This window comes from Juglans regia, chromosome 14, assembly GCF_001411555.2.
Source record: "Juglans regia cultivar Chandler chromosome 14, Walnut 2.0, whole genome shotgun sequence".
NCBI classification, from domain to species: domain Eukaryota; kingdom Viridiplantae; phylum Streptophyta; class Magnoliopsida; order Fagales; family Juglandaceae; genus Juglans; species Juglans regia.
In genome coordinates, this window is record NC_049914.1 from 17005721 (window position 1) to 17021208 (window position 15488).

The 15488-nt window shown below is 37.8% G+C and overlaps 1 protein-coding gene across 1 annotated transcript in view; it reads left to right on the forward strand.

Annotated features, from left to right (window-relative positions):
* Positions 1–2821: 2821 nt before the first annotated feature.
* The window catches only part of LOC108989700 (DNA ligase 1), a 39018-nt gene continuing 26351 nt past the window's right edge, over positions 2822–15488 (forward strand). The window contains exon 1 of the mRNA XM_018963411.2: positions 2822–3733. Coding sequence (XP_018818956.2) covers positions 2966–3733 — 768 coding nt within the window. The 5' untranslated portion in view covers positions 2822–2965. The remainder of the gene's footprint in view (positions 3734–15488) is intronic.

The following is a 15488-nucleotide window of genomic DNA, read 5'->3' on the forward strand; positions in this document are numbered from 1 at the left end:
TTTGAAGAAATGAAAAAAAAAAAGAAAAAAAGTAAAGGTTGAAATATCAGCCGGTATTGACTGAAATATAGGCCGGTACGGGCCGAAACGATCGAAATTCTGACCGGCACGAAACTATAACTTTTTCTGTATCGACTACATCACAAAAACGAAATATTTCAACCGTATCGACTGATACGATACGAAATTCAAAACCTTAGGGTACGTTTGGGTAGTGAGAAGTGTTGAGAAGTGTTAAGAATGTTTGTGAATAGTTATGAGTAGAGATTGGAGTGAGTTTGTGGGTCCTATTGAGAATATTTTGAGTTGTTTGGATGTGTGAAGTATATTGAGTTGTTGACTTTTGAGTAGGTAGTTGAAAAATGTGTGGGTCCCATAAATATTATAGTGATTTTATTTTTAGTAATAAATATTATAATGATTTGATTATAGTGATTTTTTAATATTAATAAATATTGTAATGATTTTATTTTACTTTTATATATAATAATGATAAATATTATAATGATTTTATTTTTAATTTATATATAATAGTGATAAATATTATAATGATTTTATTTATATATATATAATAGTGATTAATATTATAGTAATGTTATTTTTTATTTATATATAATAGTTATTTTATTTTTTATTTATATATTTTAGTGATTTTATTTTTTATTTATATATTATAATGATTTTATTTTTTATTTATATTTAATAGTGATAAATATTATAGTGATTTTATTTTTTATTTATATATAATAGTGATAAATATTTTTTATTTATATATTATAGCGATTTTATTTTTTATTTATATATTATAGTGATTTTATTTTTTATTTATATATTATAGTGATTTTATTTTTTATTTATATATTATAGCGATTTTATTTTTTATTTATATATTATAGCGATTTTATTTTTTATTTATATATTATAGCGATTTTATTTTTTATTTATATATTCTAGCGATTTTATTTTTTATTTATATATAATTGTGATAAATATTTTTTATTTATATATTATAGTGATTTTTTTATTTATATATTATAATGATTTTTTTTATATATTTAATAGTGATAAATATTATAGTGATTTTATTTTTTATTTATATATAATAGTGATAAGTATTATAGAATGTTTGTGAATAGTTATGAGTAGAGATTGAAGTGAGTTTGTGGGTCCCATTGAGAGTATTTTAAGTTGTTTGGCATGTGAAGTGTTTTTAAAAGTACGAAAATATTTGAAAAGTGTTGAAAATACTTTAGTACCCAAACATAACCTTAGGGAAGGTTTTGGGGATGAGATGAGAATTTTATGTTTTGTTTTGAAGTTTAAAATATTATGTTTTAATATTATTATTGTTTTGGAATTTGAAAAAGATGTATTGAGATTTGAAAAAGTTGAATTGTTTATTATATTTTGTATGAAAATTTGAAAAATGTGTAATGATGAGATGAGATGAGATGAGATGAGATGAGATGAGAATTTTATATTTTATCTTGTGCCCCAAACCTGCCTTTAGTCTCAGCAAATTTATCTTTTGTTTTTTTGATGAATCAACAAATTTACCTTAACAAATGTCTTGTACATGATATTTTTTATACAATAAATTTTACTATTTGTTGCGAGGACGAGACGGCAGGTAATAAATAATAATAAGAATAGATGTTATTTTTTATTTTATTAATTTTAATTATATCGATTGATAAAAAATATTGTAAATAATTTCTTAATTCAAGAACTTAAGAAAAATTATTTAAACATATAATATACTAACTAGTGGGATTAAGACATTATTTGTGTAATAAGGTATTTTAGATATTTTAATAAGGTATTTTAGGTATTTTAATATATTCTAAGATATTTCCTTTTTAAATATCACTTAAATATTTTTTAATTTTAAAATTTTAAAATTTTCATCTTATCATTTCTTTTAAACTTTCAAACAAAACACAAAAAACAATACAACTTTTTTAAATTCTTTAAAATAAAAATAATATTAAAAAGTAATTTTTAAATAATTTTAAATTTTCTAATATTTTTATTCAAAATTTATTTTTTTTAAAATCTAATAAAATATTTTAATTCAAATGATTTCACTATTATTTATAAATTATTATTTTAATATATTCTAAGATATTTCATTTTCAAATATCACTTAAATACAAAATATTTTTTAATTTCAAAATTTTAAAATTTTCATCTAATAATTCATTTGAAACTTTTAAACATAACATAAAAAATAATACAACTTTTTTAAATTCTTTAAAATAAAAATAATATTAAAATATTTTTTAATTTTATAATATTTTAATTCAAAATTTTCTCTTTATTGTTTTAAAATCTAATAAAATATTTTAATTCAAATTATATTGTTGTATTTTATTATTTTGCCTTTTATATATATTGCTATTTTAATTGCTGTTTAATTTGGAATATTTTATGATGGATAATTATTATGCTCATATAATTTGCTAATTCAAGTTCAAACGGGTCTGATTTATATATCTCAAACCATGTAAAGAAAGATATATTAATTTGTATTTTCTCTAAATCTTGATATATATGATATTTAGTCATCATTAATATATAATCTTGTCTCATCAATTGTTGTTATCTCTTAAGATCTTTTATGTTATTCATCAAGATTTTTAAATTAAGTCTCAAATTATATTTGTATATTTTAATTCATACAAATCACGAAATCAGTACTATAAGTATAATAATTATATATTATAAAATATTTAAAATTAAACAGCAATTAAAATAGCAATATATATAAAAGGCAATATAATAAATAGGTAAGAAGCAAATATGTATACGATAACAAAATTGTAATTACTTGGGATATTCCCGCCATCTTTCCGTGGGCTTCCCTCCCTCGGGCCTCCCTCCCCCGCGTCGCACCGCACGCTAGTTACCCTCTCTTGCACTCGCCAATCTCCTGCTGCTTGAGCATGTTACCTTTGTAGCATTGATGCTCTCGCTCCGTTCATGCTACTGCCTGCGGCATCCTCCCTCACTTTCTCACCCCCTCAAGGCCCTCTCTTTCTCTCCCTTCCCCACCATACCTTTCTCTCCTTCTCTGAAGCCCTTTGCTTCCACAAACCCTAAACCCTTCACCATGTCATCTCGCCCTTCCGCTTTTGACGCCCTCATGTCCGGCGCTCGGGCTGCCGCCAAGAAAAAGCCCCTACCCCGCTCCTCTTCTCCCAACAAACGCAAATCCCTAGATTCAGACTCTCCCTCAAACACCAGCATCCCCAATTCTTTAGCGCCCGATATCTCAATTTCCCAGGAATTGAAGAGCTTGGATGAGAGCATTGGGTCCGACGCCGCCCCCGCAGCTAAGAAGAATAAGATCCGTGCGGTGACCGTGGAGCAGACTATTTCTCAATTTAAGACCAAAATGCCACAGTTGAAGAAGAAGGCGGGGGACTTCGATCCATGCTCAGTTGCATGGTGGGGTGAGGGTGAGAGGGTTCCATTCATTTTTCTCAGTTTGGTCTTGGACATGATTTCCAACGAGACTGGGCGTATTGTGATTACGGATATAGTGTGTAATATGTTGAGGACTGTGATACATACAACCCCGGATGATCTGGTGGCGGTTGTTTATCTTTCTGCGAACAGGATTGCGCCGGCGCACGAAGGTTTGGAGCTAGGAATTGGGGATGCTTCCATAATTAAGGCACTCGCGGAGGCTTGTGGGAGGACAGAGGTGCAGGTTAAAAAGCAATACAAGGTACTTGTTTCTGTTTATTTGCTTTCTTAATCTTGGACCGCTCCATGGAAGATCTGAAGTCAGTACAATGTACTTGTATTTGATAAGCAATACAAGGTAATTGGAGCACTTTATGGAAGATCTGAAATTTTTTTCTTTAAGACTCTATTTATGTGGGCTATTGTTATAGATATCAATGGCCTCAGTTTCCATGAATTCCTTATATCTATCTCTATTTCCTAACTAGCTGCATTCGAATACGACCTGTGTATTTGGGCTATGCCAATTTTCATATTAATAAAATTGCTCTTACTTATAAAAATAAATGCTATGGGCTAGCTTTGAGTTATGCCCATACAATTTCATCATGTTGGTTCAATCCCAGATTGAAGGACCTAAACTAGGATTAAGTTCTTATACAGCCATATTAACTTCTTCAGATTGAACTACAGGAATATTGCATAGGAGTTGAGGTATCAATATTAGCAACAAATGTGGGTTCAACCTGTTAAATATCAAACACATTTTTCCGGAAAATGATTCAATAGTTTTTGAGTTGCCCTTGTTGTTTAACCTAATTTTTTAAAATATAAAGCAAAGAAAATGACTCATCAACAACTCACAAAATAATGTTCAAAATTAATTTAACCCTATGTGTGGCGGAATAAATTAAATATAAATATTTTTTATGGATCCATGAATATTTATATGTACTTGAGATTAGAAAATAAAAATCAAATCTTGTCTCCTTTTACCATAAAGATCTCTCCAATCCTTTCTAGAATATTTTAGAAGTGTAGACTCATTGTAAGAAAGGGAAACTTCTTTTCAATAATTTTTAAGATAAGAATAAATAGTAAAAAAAGAAAAGAAATGGTTGGCCTGTTGAGGTGTTGCCAAAAGTTGGAGAAGTTGAAGGGTCTCTGTGGCACGTAAGAGTAGAGTTATTTAGTTGGAAGGAGAGGTTGGAGTCAATGTTGAAGAAGGTAGATGAAGGGTTGGGTTTGTTTATGGGTTTGGGCCCAAATTTAGAGGATAAGGAAGAAGGAAAAAGGATGGGGGAGCAGCGGAATGGGCCTTTGGGTTTTAATGATAAGTCAGCAGATGAGCCGGATCGAGGCCCAGTAAATAGGCCTGGTCTCTGGAGGGCAAAGCCTTCACACGAGATACAAGGCTCAAAAAGCCCGAAGGGAGGGGTGGCCTAGCCCAAGGGTTCGGTGGCTCCGATGGACACTTCAACATCACAGACAGGGTCAACGGCGGCAGGTGAGTCTCCGAGAGGCTCTTCGACAAGGGTCTATCCATCGGCGACTCTTCAGTTACTCAGGTATGAGAATCAGAACTCTGAGGTGGTCCATATTAAACCCTCGACGGCACAGGAGGTTGTGCTTTCTTCACATAAAGCGACAACAGTGGTAGTCGATCCCTCTGAGGGTACTTAGGTGGTGTGTTCAACTTTGGCGAAGGGAAGCATGTTGCCTTCCTCCGAGCCTGAGGTTCAAAAGGGAGATTCTCATCTCGGGGTTGGGAGGTTCTCTTCTCTGTTGTTATTGGTTCTTGTTGAGCTACGTTTTGATGGCAATGAGAGGGTTTCAGAGGGGGTGGAAGTGGTGGAGGGAGATTTAGGAGACGTTTGGATTCAAAGATGACTTGAGATGATTTGAGATGAGCTGAGATGAGTTGAGATGGATTGTGAATAATAATGAGATGAGTTATGAATAGTAGTGAGATTTGTGAGTTAAAGTTGCTGAATAGTAATAAATAGTAGTGAGATGAGCTGAGATAAGCTGAGATAACTTACGAATCCAAACCTCTCCTTAGAATTGAGTGGTAATGTCACTGGGTCCATTGAAGAGTTTGTTTCTGGGGTCCCTTGCACCCAGAGGATAAACTATGAGATGCAGATGGTTCGTGGAGGGGAGGAGGAGGCAGAGGCAAGTGAGTCAGGAGAGCTGAGGGAGTCTGATGAAGAAATAGACCTTGATCCATTGTGTTCTATCCTTCCTGAAATTGATTGGCCCAATTCCTCATCTGATTGGGTGATGAGGAAAGTTGATGAAATTAAGGATTGTGTGGGAATCTCTTGTGTCGGATTTGAGGAACAATTTAGAGCACTTCTAATAGCTATAGAGGCTGGTCAACCTTCATTGGCTAGATCCGCTCTTAAGAAGGAGAGGTAATTGAAGTGATTATCGTGCTCTATTAATTATAATGCAAAGGGAGGAAGCGCCTTTAGAGATAAAGGCAAGGAGAGGGTTGTTTATAGTCATCAATGAAACCAACAATCATCTCTTGGAATGTGAGGGGGCTGAACGATTATAGAAACGTCTTCGGGTAAAGAATATGATTTGAAAGTGGAGTGCTGATATTATTTATTTCCAAGAAACCAAGCTGAAGTTGGTTAATCAAACAATTGTGAGCAGTTTATGGAGCTATCAATGTGTGGGATGGACTGAATTAGTTTCGAAAGGGGCTTTGGGTGGTATTATTATTATGTGGGATATGAGGTTAGTGGAGATGGTAGATCATTATGTGGGAGAGTTTATGGTTGCTTGCCGATTCATTTGTGTGGATGATAGATTTGAATGGGCGTTTGTGGGGAATTATGGTCCTAACGTGGATAATAGTAGGAGTATTTTATGGGATGAAATGGTGGGTGTTTATGATGTAGGATAGAAGTGAGACAAGAAGTAGAACAGAATAATAAGAAATAGAGAAGAGAAATGAATGAGAAGAGGAGGGAGGGAGAAGAAGAAAGCAAGCGGGACTGGAAGGGGCGGCTAGTGCATCAGCTTTGTATTCAAAATCAACTACTTCCAAAATTCCTTAAAATGTCTTTAAGTAGTAGGGCAACACAAACCCTAAATGAAATAACTAACACATTAATAAAATAACAAAAATAGAAAAATGTCTGTAAATATTAGGGCAATACAAACCCTAAATAAAATAGACAAAACATTAATAAAATAACTAAAACATTAATAGGAGGAGATGTCCTCATCAACTCTCCCGGAGTGGAAAAAGCTTGACTCTGTTGAGTTGATGAGTCACACTAAGGCTGCAATCAATCACCCAACCATAAGCTAAATGGTTGAGCACGCTTCTTCCGACGGCCATAAACACGTGTGAGTGGAGGTCTGAATCTGGTGTCCCTACCCACTTCTCTAGAATAGGTGGCTGGTGACCCAGGCAAAGGAAGATCCTGCTGGCTCCGATAAAGCTTCAATAAATCTGGATCAAGCTGCTGTAGTGTCTCTCTGGGAATCCATGTACAGTCCGAATCTGGTCGATCGACCCAACGAACAAGGAAATGCTGAACCTCTCCATCATTGGTCAATACAATCTGTTCATCTAGAATAGTATCAATTTTATCTTTGTGCTGTGATGGATGGTAGTGGATTAGGAGTTACAAAAGGTTCAGGATCAAGGTTCACAGATGGAGGCAGAAAAGGATCACTGGAGGGATTGAAATGGCCTTTATAAGCAACTAAGTCCTCAACATTGAAAATAGGGTGGTAACCAAAATGTGATGGAAGATCAATAATATATGTATTTGGACCAACACGCTTTAAAATTTTAAAAGGACCAGCACTACGTGCTTGCAATTTGGAAGGGAATCCAGGTGGACGCTGTTCCGGTCTAATTCGAATCATAACATAATCCCCAACTTTAAATTCAACATGTCGTTTATGCAAATCAGCTTGCAGTTTATATGATGCATTACTAGCCTCAAGTTGTTTATTGATCTTAATATGCAAGTTATGAAGATGTTGAACAAAAGCCTCAGCTGACACAGATACATGAGCATGAGGAGACATGGGAATAAGGTCTAAAGGCTTCCTAGGTTTGTAGCCATGAACAACTTCAAAGGGACTCATACCTATAGGCCGATTCACCGAACTGTTATATGCAATCTGAGCTGTAGGGAGGATCAAATCCCAATTCCTAAGATTCTCCTGAACCAGACATCTTAATAAGTTGCCAAGACTGCGGTTAACAACTTCAGTTTGACCATCTGTCTGGGGGTGGTAAGCAGTGGAGAATTTCAATTTAGTGCCAACCATATGCCATAGGGTTCTCCAAAAATGACTTGTGAAACGAACATCCCTATCTGAAACAATGGTTTTAGGAAGACTATACAACTTGACAATCTCGTTAAAGTACAACCTAGCGACCTTAGACGCATCTGAAGTTTTGCTACAAGAGATAAAGTGAGCCATTTTCGAGAAACGGTCCACTACAACAAAAATAGAATCATACTTCTTCAGAGTGCGTGGAAGTCCCAACACAAAATCCATACTAACGTCTTGCCAAGGACAACTAGGGACAGGAAGGAGTGTGTAGAGACCAGTATTTTGTCGCTTTTGTTTGGCTAATTGACAAGTGTTACAGGTGCTAACTATCTTAGCCACATCTCTCTTCAAGCTAGTCCAATAGAATTGACGTTCAATCTCTTCTATGGTCTTATCACGTCCAAAATGTCCAGCCAAGCCTCCGGCATGAACTTCCCAAACTATAGTCTCTAACTGAAGTCCGAGGGATACACAACTTATTGGTTTTAAAAAGATAACCATCCTCCAAACGGAAACCATCAGTGGTATCCGACTGCCCGCTTTGCAAAGCGAAAAAAGTATCCCTAAAATCAAGACAAGACTCATACTCTTCCTTAAGTATTTCAAAACCTATGACCTTGACATTCATTATAGACAAAAGGGAGATACGGCGGCTCAAGGCATCAGCTGCTTGGTTCTCAACGCCCTTCCTATGCTTTAAAGCAAAAGAATAAGCTTGCAAATACTCAACCCAACGGCCATGCCTAGAATTCAATCTTTTCTGGGAATTGAGGTAGTGGAGGGCCTCATGATCTGAATAAAGAACAAACTCCTGAGGTAGCAAATAATGGCGCCAATAGCGCAAAGCTTGCACAACCGCGTACAGTTCCTTATCATAGGTAGAGTACCGTTGTTTGGCATCATTTAACTTCTCACTGAAATAAGCAACAGGGTGGCGTTCCTGGCTAAGAACTCCACCTATTCCTACCCCTGAAGCATCACACTCAACCTCAAAAACTTTGGAGAAATCAGGAAGTCGCATGACAGGAGCTTCCGTCATTCACTTCTTGACTAACTTAAAAGCCTTAGCCGCTTCCGATGTCCACTGAAATTCTCCCCTCTTCATGCACTCCGTGATAGGAGCCATGATTGTGCTAAACCCCTTAATAAAACGACGATAAAATGTAGCCAGACCATGAAAACTCCTGACATCATGTATAGTCTTGGGCTCAGGCCAACCAACAATGGCCTGAATCTTTGTGGGGTCAGCAGATACTCCAGTAGAAGACACAATGAATCCTAGGAAGACAACCCGATCGGTGAAGAAAGAGCATTTCTTCACATTAGCATACAGATTTGTCTCACGAAGAGTGGAACAAACCTGTGTGAGATGATCTAGATGTTGTTCCTTAGTCCTACTGTAAACGAGAATGTCATCAAAGTAGACGACGAGGAACTTACCCATGAAAGGCCGAAGAGCTTGTGTCATCACTCTCATAAAAGTACTTGGGGCATTGGTTAGTCCAAAAGGCATGACCAACCACTCGTAAAGGCCGTCCTTTGTCTTGAAGGCAGTCTTCCACTCATCACCCTGGCGAATCCTAATTTGGTGATACCCACTCTTTAAATCAATTTTCGAAAATATTGTGGCACCAACCATCATATCCAACATATCATCAAGCCTAGGGATGGGAAATAGATATTTCACTGTGATCCTATTAATGGCACGACTATCAATGCACATCCTCCAAGAACCATCTTTCTTAGGAGTCAAAAGGGCAGGAACTGCACAAGGACTTAAACTCTCACGGATAAAGCCTTTGTGAAGAAGTTCACCCACTTGTCTTTGGAGCTCAGCATGCTTAGTGGGATTCATCCTATAATGAGGCAAGTTGGGAAGGGACGCTCCTGGGACGAGATCTATGGCATGTTGAATATCTCGTAGAGGAGGTAAGTGGTCAGGGAGGTCTTCAGGGAAGACATCCCGAAACTCCTGAAAAAATGATTGGGCCTCATCAGGGACCACTATTGGAGATGCCAAAGGAACCTCCATAACAACTACAACAAACACAACAGAAGCACTCACGAGTGCACGCTCAAACTCCGTAGAGTTAATGATATTTAACCCTTTTCGTTCCACAATTTTCTTTGTTTGTTGTGAACCAACAGGTTTTGGAGGTAAAGGGTTAAGGTGAATCTTCTTTCCATTAAACACAAAGGAACATGAATTGGATCGACCATGGATAGTCACATCTAAGTCGAATAACCAAGGCCTGCCAAGAATGACATGATCGACATCCATAGGAATGACGTCACACCATATACGATCCTTATATTCTAAGAACAGGATAGGAACCAGACAATGCTCTTTCACAGCTATGGAAGAGGTATCAACCCAAGAAACACTATACGGTTGAGGGTGAGGCACTGGTTGTAATCCAAGACGGGACACAGTAGCCACAGAAACCGCATTAATGCAACTCCCACTATCCACAATGATTTTACAACCCTTATCATTGATTTTGATATAAGTATGAAAGATGGCATGACGGCGCCAATCATCAGCACTTTTTGGTTGGGTAAGGGTGCAATGTACAACACTTAATCTGGGTGTGTCGGGAGCATGAGGTACAGAACTTAAATCCAAAGGAAAGGTTCGGATACAACCTAAGAAGGTATCCTCATCATCACCTAAATCACCAAACTCCTCAAGCTTAGGCTCATAGACTTGATCTTCTAACAGTTCATCAACTATACCCTCATGTTCCTCAATGACTAGGGTTCGACTAGGACAAATGGAAGAAATGTGACCAAAACCCTTACATTTGAAACACTGCAAGCGGGAGGAAGTCTTTGGAATTTCAGGACCTTTACCCTTATTTTCCCATGCGGGGGAAACATTAGATGGTGGAGGTCCTAAGAGAGACTTAGGGGAAAGGGTGGGCGCTGGGGTGATGGAAGGGCGGTTGTCACCACGCCTTCCATACGGAGTCCTCATGACCAACTCATAGTCTCGGACTAAAGAGTAAGCATGGTCAAGTGTAGCGACACCCCGAAGGACAAGCTCGCGTCTAAGATCATCTTTTAAGCCTTGTCTAAACCTACTCAAAGTCATGGCCTCATCCTCAACAATATGACATCTCATTCGGAATTCATCAAATTGAGTGACATACTCAGTCACTGGCCGATTGTCCTGTGTAAGGGCATTCCATTGGTCCAACAAATTACCCCTATAAGATTGGGGCAGGTATTTCTCTTGAAGACGACGCTTCATTTCTTCTCAACTCCCAACGGGAGGTGCATGACGCCTCTCAAGGAGATTCTCTACACTTTCCCAAAAGAGTTGGGCAGTGCCAGTTAGTTTCAGGCTAGCAAATTGAACTCTTCGATCTTCAGGGACTCTATACCAGGTAAAGAAACGATCCATATCCCTAAGCCATTGAGTAAAAACTCGAGGATCTAGGCAACCATCAAAAGTAGGGGCCTCTAGCTTAATGTTTCTGAATAAACGCTCCTCATGGCGAGTAGGGGACTGAGTACCTTGGCGGTAATGGTCTCGTTCTCGCTCACGATCATAATCCCTACCCCCACGATCATGTCTGACATGTTGTCGATCACCTCGTCGACGACGATGGCGTCTATTTTGGGACACTTCAGAGTTGTCAGACGAATGAGGGAGTTCCTCAAAATTGTTCAACCTAGCAGCTAGGTCCCTGTTCTCCTCACGAGTAGCAGCCATCTTAGTTTGGACAGCCGCTAATTGAGTTTGTACATGTTGCTGGTTATTGGCTAGTTGAGCTAATTGCCGAGTGAGGGCATCAAATTGGGAAGGATCCATGGTAAAAGTACTGGAACTAGAGGTGACAAGACGACCACTACGCAACTGCATGCAATGCAACACCCGCTAAATGAAGTGCAATGGAGAGATCAATGAACAATAAATGCAAGCAATGAAAAATATCAACTGAACCAAATAATAATGTCTTCTTCTTTTTTTTTTTTTTTTGGGATTAAGTAAATTCAAAATACGGCAAACAAATAATACTGACGTTTAAAATAATAAAGCAATGGTCAAATGCTAATCGAACAAGTCCAATCACGTAGCAATGCTGATTTTTTTTTTTTTTGAAAAGACAATCAATGCAAAAATGAGAGTAAAGCTTCAGGCTATGGAAGTGAGAATGGAAACACAAGACATAGGAAGTAAAACAAAATCCAAGTGTCGAATAAATCTGGCCGTAGCAAATGCGGGTTTGGCTAAGTTCACTATGGTAATAGCAACACAGAGAAACAATTAATACATTTTCAAAACAAACCGATAGTGTAAAACCAAAGAAAGAGATAGTAAAACTTCCCTCTGCTCGTGTTGATATCTGTGCACAATCGTTGAAAGTCACGTGGAAGGACAAGCCACTCTGACTCCCTTTCTTTCTTTCTTTTGCATTCGGTTGTTTCTACGCTGGAAGTCGCGCGAGAGGAGAACCCGAGGGAGAGTTCGACGTCTGGTAGAGGGAGAAGAATCGGAGCTGAGATGTTGTGTTTCCGGTGTCGTCTGCCTCAAGTCTAGTGGTTTCGGCGAGGTCTGTACTGTTTTTTTTTTTTTTGCACCTGTTGTCTCTGGGTGTCTCGGCACTGGGTATTTCGGGAGAGGCCGAGGGGTGAGAAGGAGGTAACGGGGAGGTCGAGAGGCTTACCGGCAGTGTGCTCAGGGTCGAGAGGGGTAGCGATGGCGGCCACTCATAGAGAACGAGATGGAGAATCGGAGAGGGCCGATTCACTGAAGAGAACCCAGTTTTCGGCAAGGTCTTCGACGGGTTTTGCTTTGGCTTGGATCGAAGGGAACTCAGATGGACTGGTTTGGATTAATCTATTGTTTGAGAAAACAATAGAACCGGCTCTTGATACCAATATGATGTAGGATAGAAGTGAGACAAGAAGTAGAACAGAATAATAAGAAATAGAGAAGAGAAATGAACTAGAAGAGGAGGGAGGGAGAAGAAGAAAGCAAGTGGGACTGGAAGGGGCGGCTAGCGCATCAGCTTTGTATTCAAAATCAACTACTTCCAAAATTCCTTAAAATGTCTTTAAGTAGTAGGGCAACACAAACCCTAAATGAAATAACTAACACATTAATAAAATAACAAAAATAGAAAAATGTCTGTAAATAGTAGGGCAATACAAACCCTAAATAAAATAGACAAAACATTAATAAAATAACTAAAACATTAATAGGAGGAGATGTCCTCATCAGTTTACTGCTGTTGGGATGTTGTTATTTTGGAGGGGATTTTAACATTACTCGGTTCCCTACCGAGTGAGTGGCGGATAATTATTTCTCTCATGCCATGAATACTTTTTCTGATCTGATTTTTGAGCTTGGTTTGATCGATCTTCCGATGGTGGATGTGGATTGTACGTGGTCCAATGGAAGGGCATGGTCTAGGCTGGACAGATTTCTGGTTTGAGCTTCTTAAGAGGTTCATTTTCCTGATTTGAGGCAGAATAGGTTACCGAGATTGTGTTCTGACCATATCCTATTATGCTGGAGAGTGGGGGCTCTTTTAGAGGACTAAGGTATTTTTAATTTGAAAATATGTGGTTGGAGGCTGAGGGTTTTGTGGATGGGGTGAGAATGTGGTGGTCTTCGTACTCTTTTTCTGGTGCTCCGAGCTTTGTACTAGCTGGTAAACATAAAGCATTAAAAACAGATTTGAAGAAGTGGAATGTTGAGGAGTTTGGGAACACGGATAATAAAAGGAAGCTTTTGATGCAGCAGTTGCAAAATTTGGAGGAAAGGGAGCTGTTGGGGGGGACTTATCCAGTGAGGAATTGGAGAGAAAAAAAGTGGTGGTGGATGATTTAGAGAAGATCATTTTAATGGAGGAAATCTCTTGGAGACAGAAATCCCGGGTCCTTTGGCTGAAGGAAGGTGACGAGTGCACAAAGTTTTTTCACTGTATGGCGAACTTTCATCGAAGAAATAATGCAATTGAGGTTCCTCATGATGGCGAAAACATCATTTCACATCAAGAGGTCATTAAGGATCACATTGTCAAATTTTCTGAGAAGTTTTTGATTGGCACCGAGTGTCCAGGAACAGCGTCCCCAGTAATCCCGGGGGTGCATAGGCCCTTGGCAAGGATCACATTGTCAATTTTTATGAGAAGTTGTTTAGTGAAGAATACTCGTGGAGACCAAAGCTTGATGGACTGTTTTTTGACTCCATTGATCATGCATGTGCAGAATGATTGGAGAGAGCTTTTGAAGAGGATGAAGTTCTTGATGTGGTTAGAGGAATGGCAAAGGATAAGGCTCTAGGTCCGGATGGTTTTTCAATGGCTTTTTTAAAATCTTGTTGGGATATAGTGCATGAGGATATAATGAAGGTTTTTCATGAATTTTATACATTTATGAAATTTGAGAAAAGTTTCAATGCTACATTTATAGTACTTATTCCCAAAAAGGTAGAGGCTGTGGAGATGCGGGATTTTTGGCCTATTAGTTTGGGGAATGGGGTATACAAGATAATCTCTAAGGTGTGAGCTAATCGTATGAGTGGGGTGTTGGGAAATATTATATTGAAATCTCAAAATGCCTTTAGGTAAGAGGGAGACAAATTCTTGACTCGGTATTAGTTGCTAATGAGTATGTGGACAGCATAATTAAATCAAATGAATCTGGAATTTTGATTAAATTGGACATGGAAATAGCGTATGACCATGTTAGTTGGGATTTTCTCTTGTATTTGCTTGGGAGATATGGTTTTGGAGAGAAATGGTGTATGTGGATCAAACATTGCATTTCAACATCAAGATTTTCCATTTTGGTGAATGGCACTCCGGTTGGGTTTTTTAATAGTTCATGTGGTTTGAAACAAGGAGATCCACTATCTCCTTTTCTTTTCATCCTTGTCATGGATGCTTTGAGTAGAATGTTGGAAGTAGCGGCAGAAGGAAGGTACTTGTCGAGTTTTGAGGTGGGCAATCGGGAATGGAATAGCATGAAATTATCTCATCTTCTTTTTGCCGATGGCACATTGATTTTTAGTGAGCTCAATCAAGAACATATTTGATCTTTGAGAGCATTGTTATTATGTTTTGAAACTGTCTCGGTTCTCAGGATTAACCTAAACAAGTCAGAAATTGTACTGGTGGGTGCCGTAGGTAATATTTCAGATTTGGCTAATATTTTGGAGTGTAAGATTGCTTCATTGCGGCTGAAGTATCTTGGTCTTCCCTTGGGGGCTCATCACAAATCTGTTTTGATATGGGATGGGGTTATTGAGAAGATTGAGAGAAGGTTGGCTGGATGGAAGAAGTTATATTTGTCTAAAGGGGGAAGAGTTACTTTGATAAAGAGTACATTGTCTAGTCTTCCTACATATTTTCTTTCACTTTTTCCTTTGCCCTTTTCCAGCTGGGGTTGCTAGTAGAATTGAGAAACTTTATCGTAATTTCTTATGGGGAGAAATAGGAGAGGAAAATAAGTTTCATTTAGTTAGTTGGAATAAGGTTTGTCAACCGGTTTCTTGTGGAGGTTTGGGGGTGAGAAATTTGAGGTTGTTTAATAAAGTACTCATTGGAAAATGGCTTTGGAGATATCATGAAGAGAGAGATGCTTTATGGAAGAATGTTGTTGCTGTTAAATATGGGAGTGGGTGGGGGGATTGGTGTTCTAATGAAGTTAGAGAAGCGTATAGGGTGAGTTTATGAAAGGGTATTAGG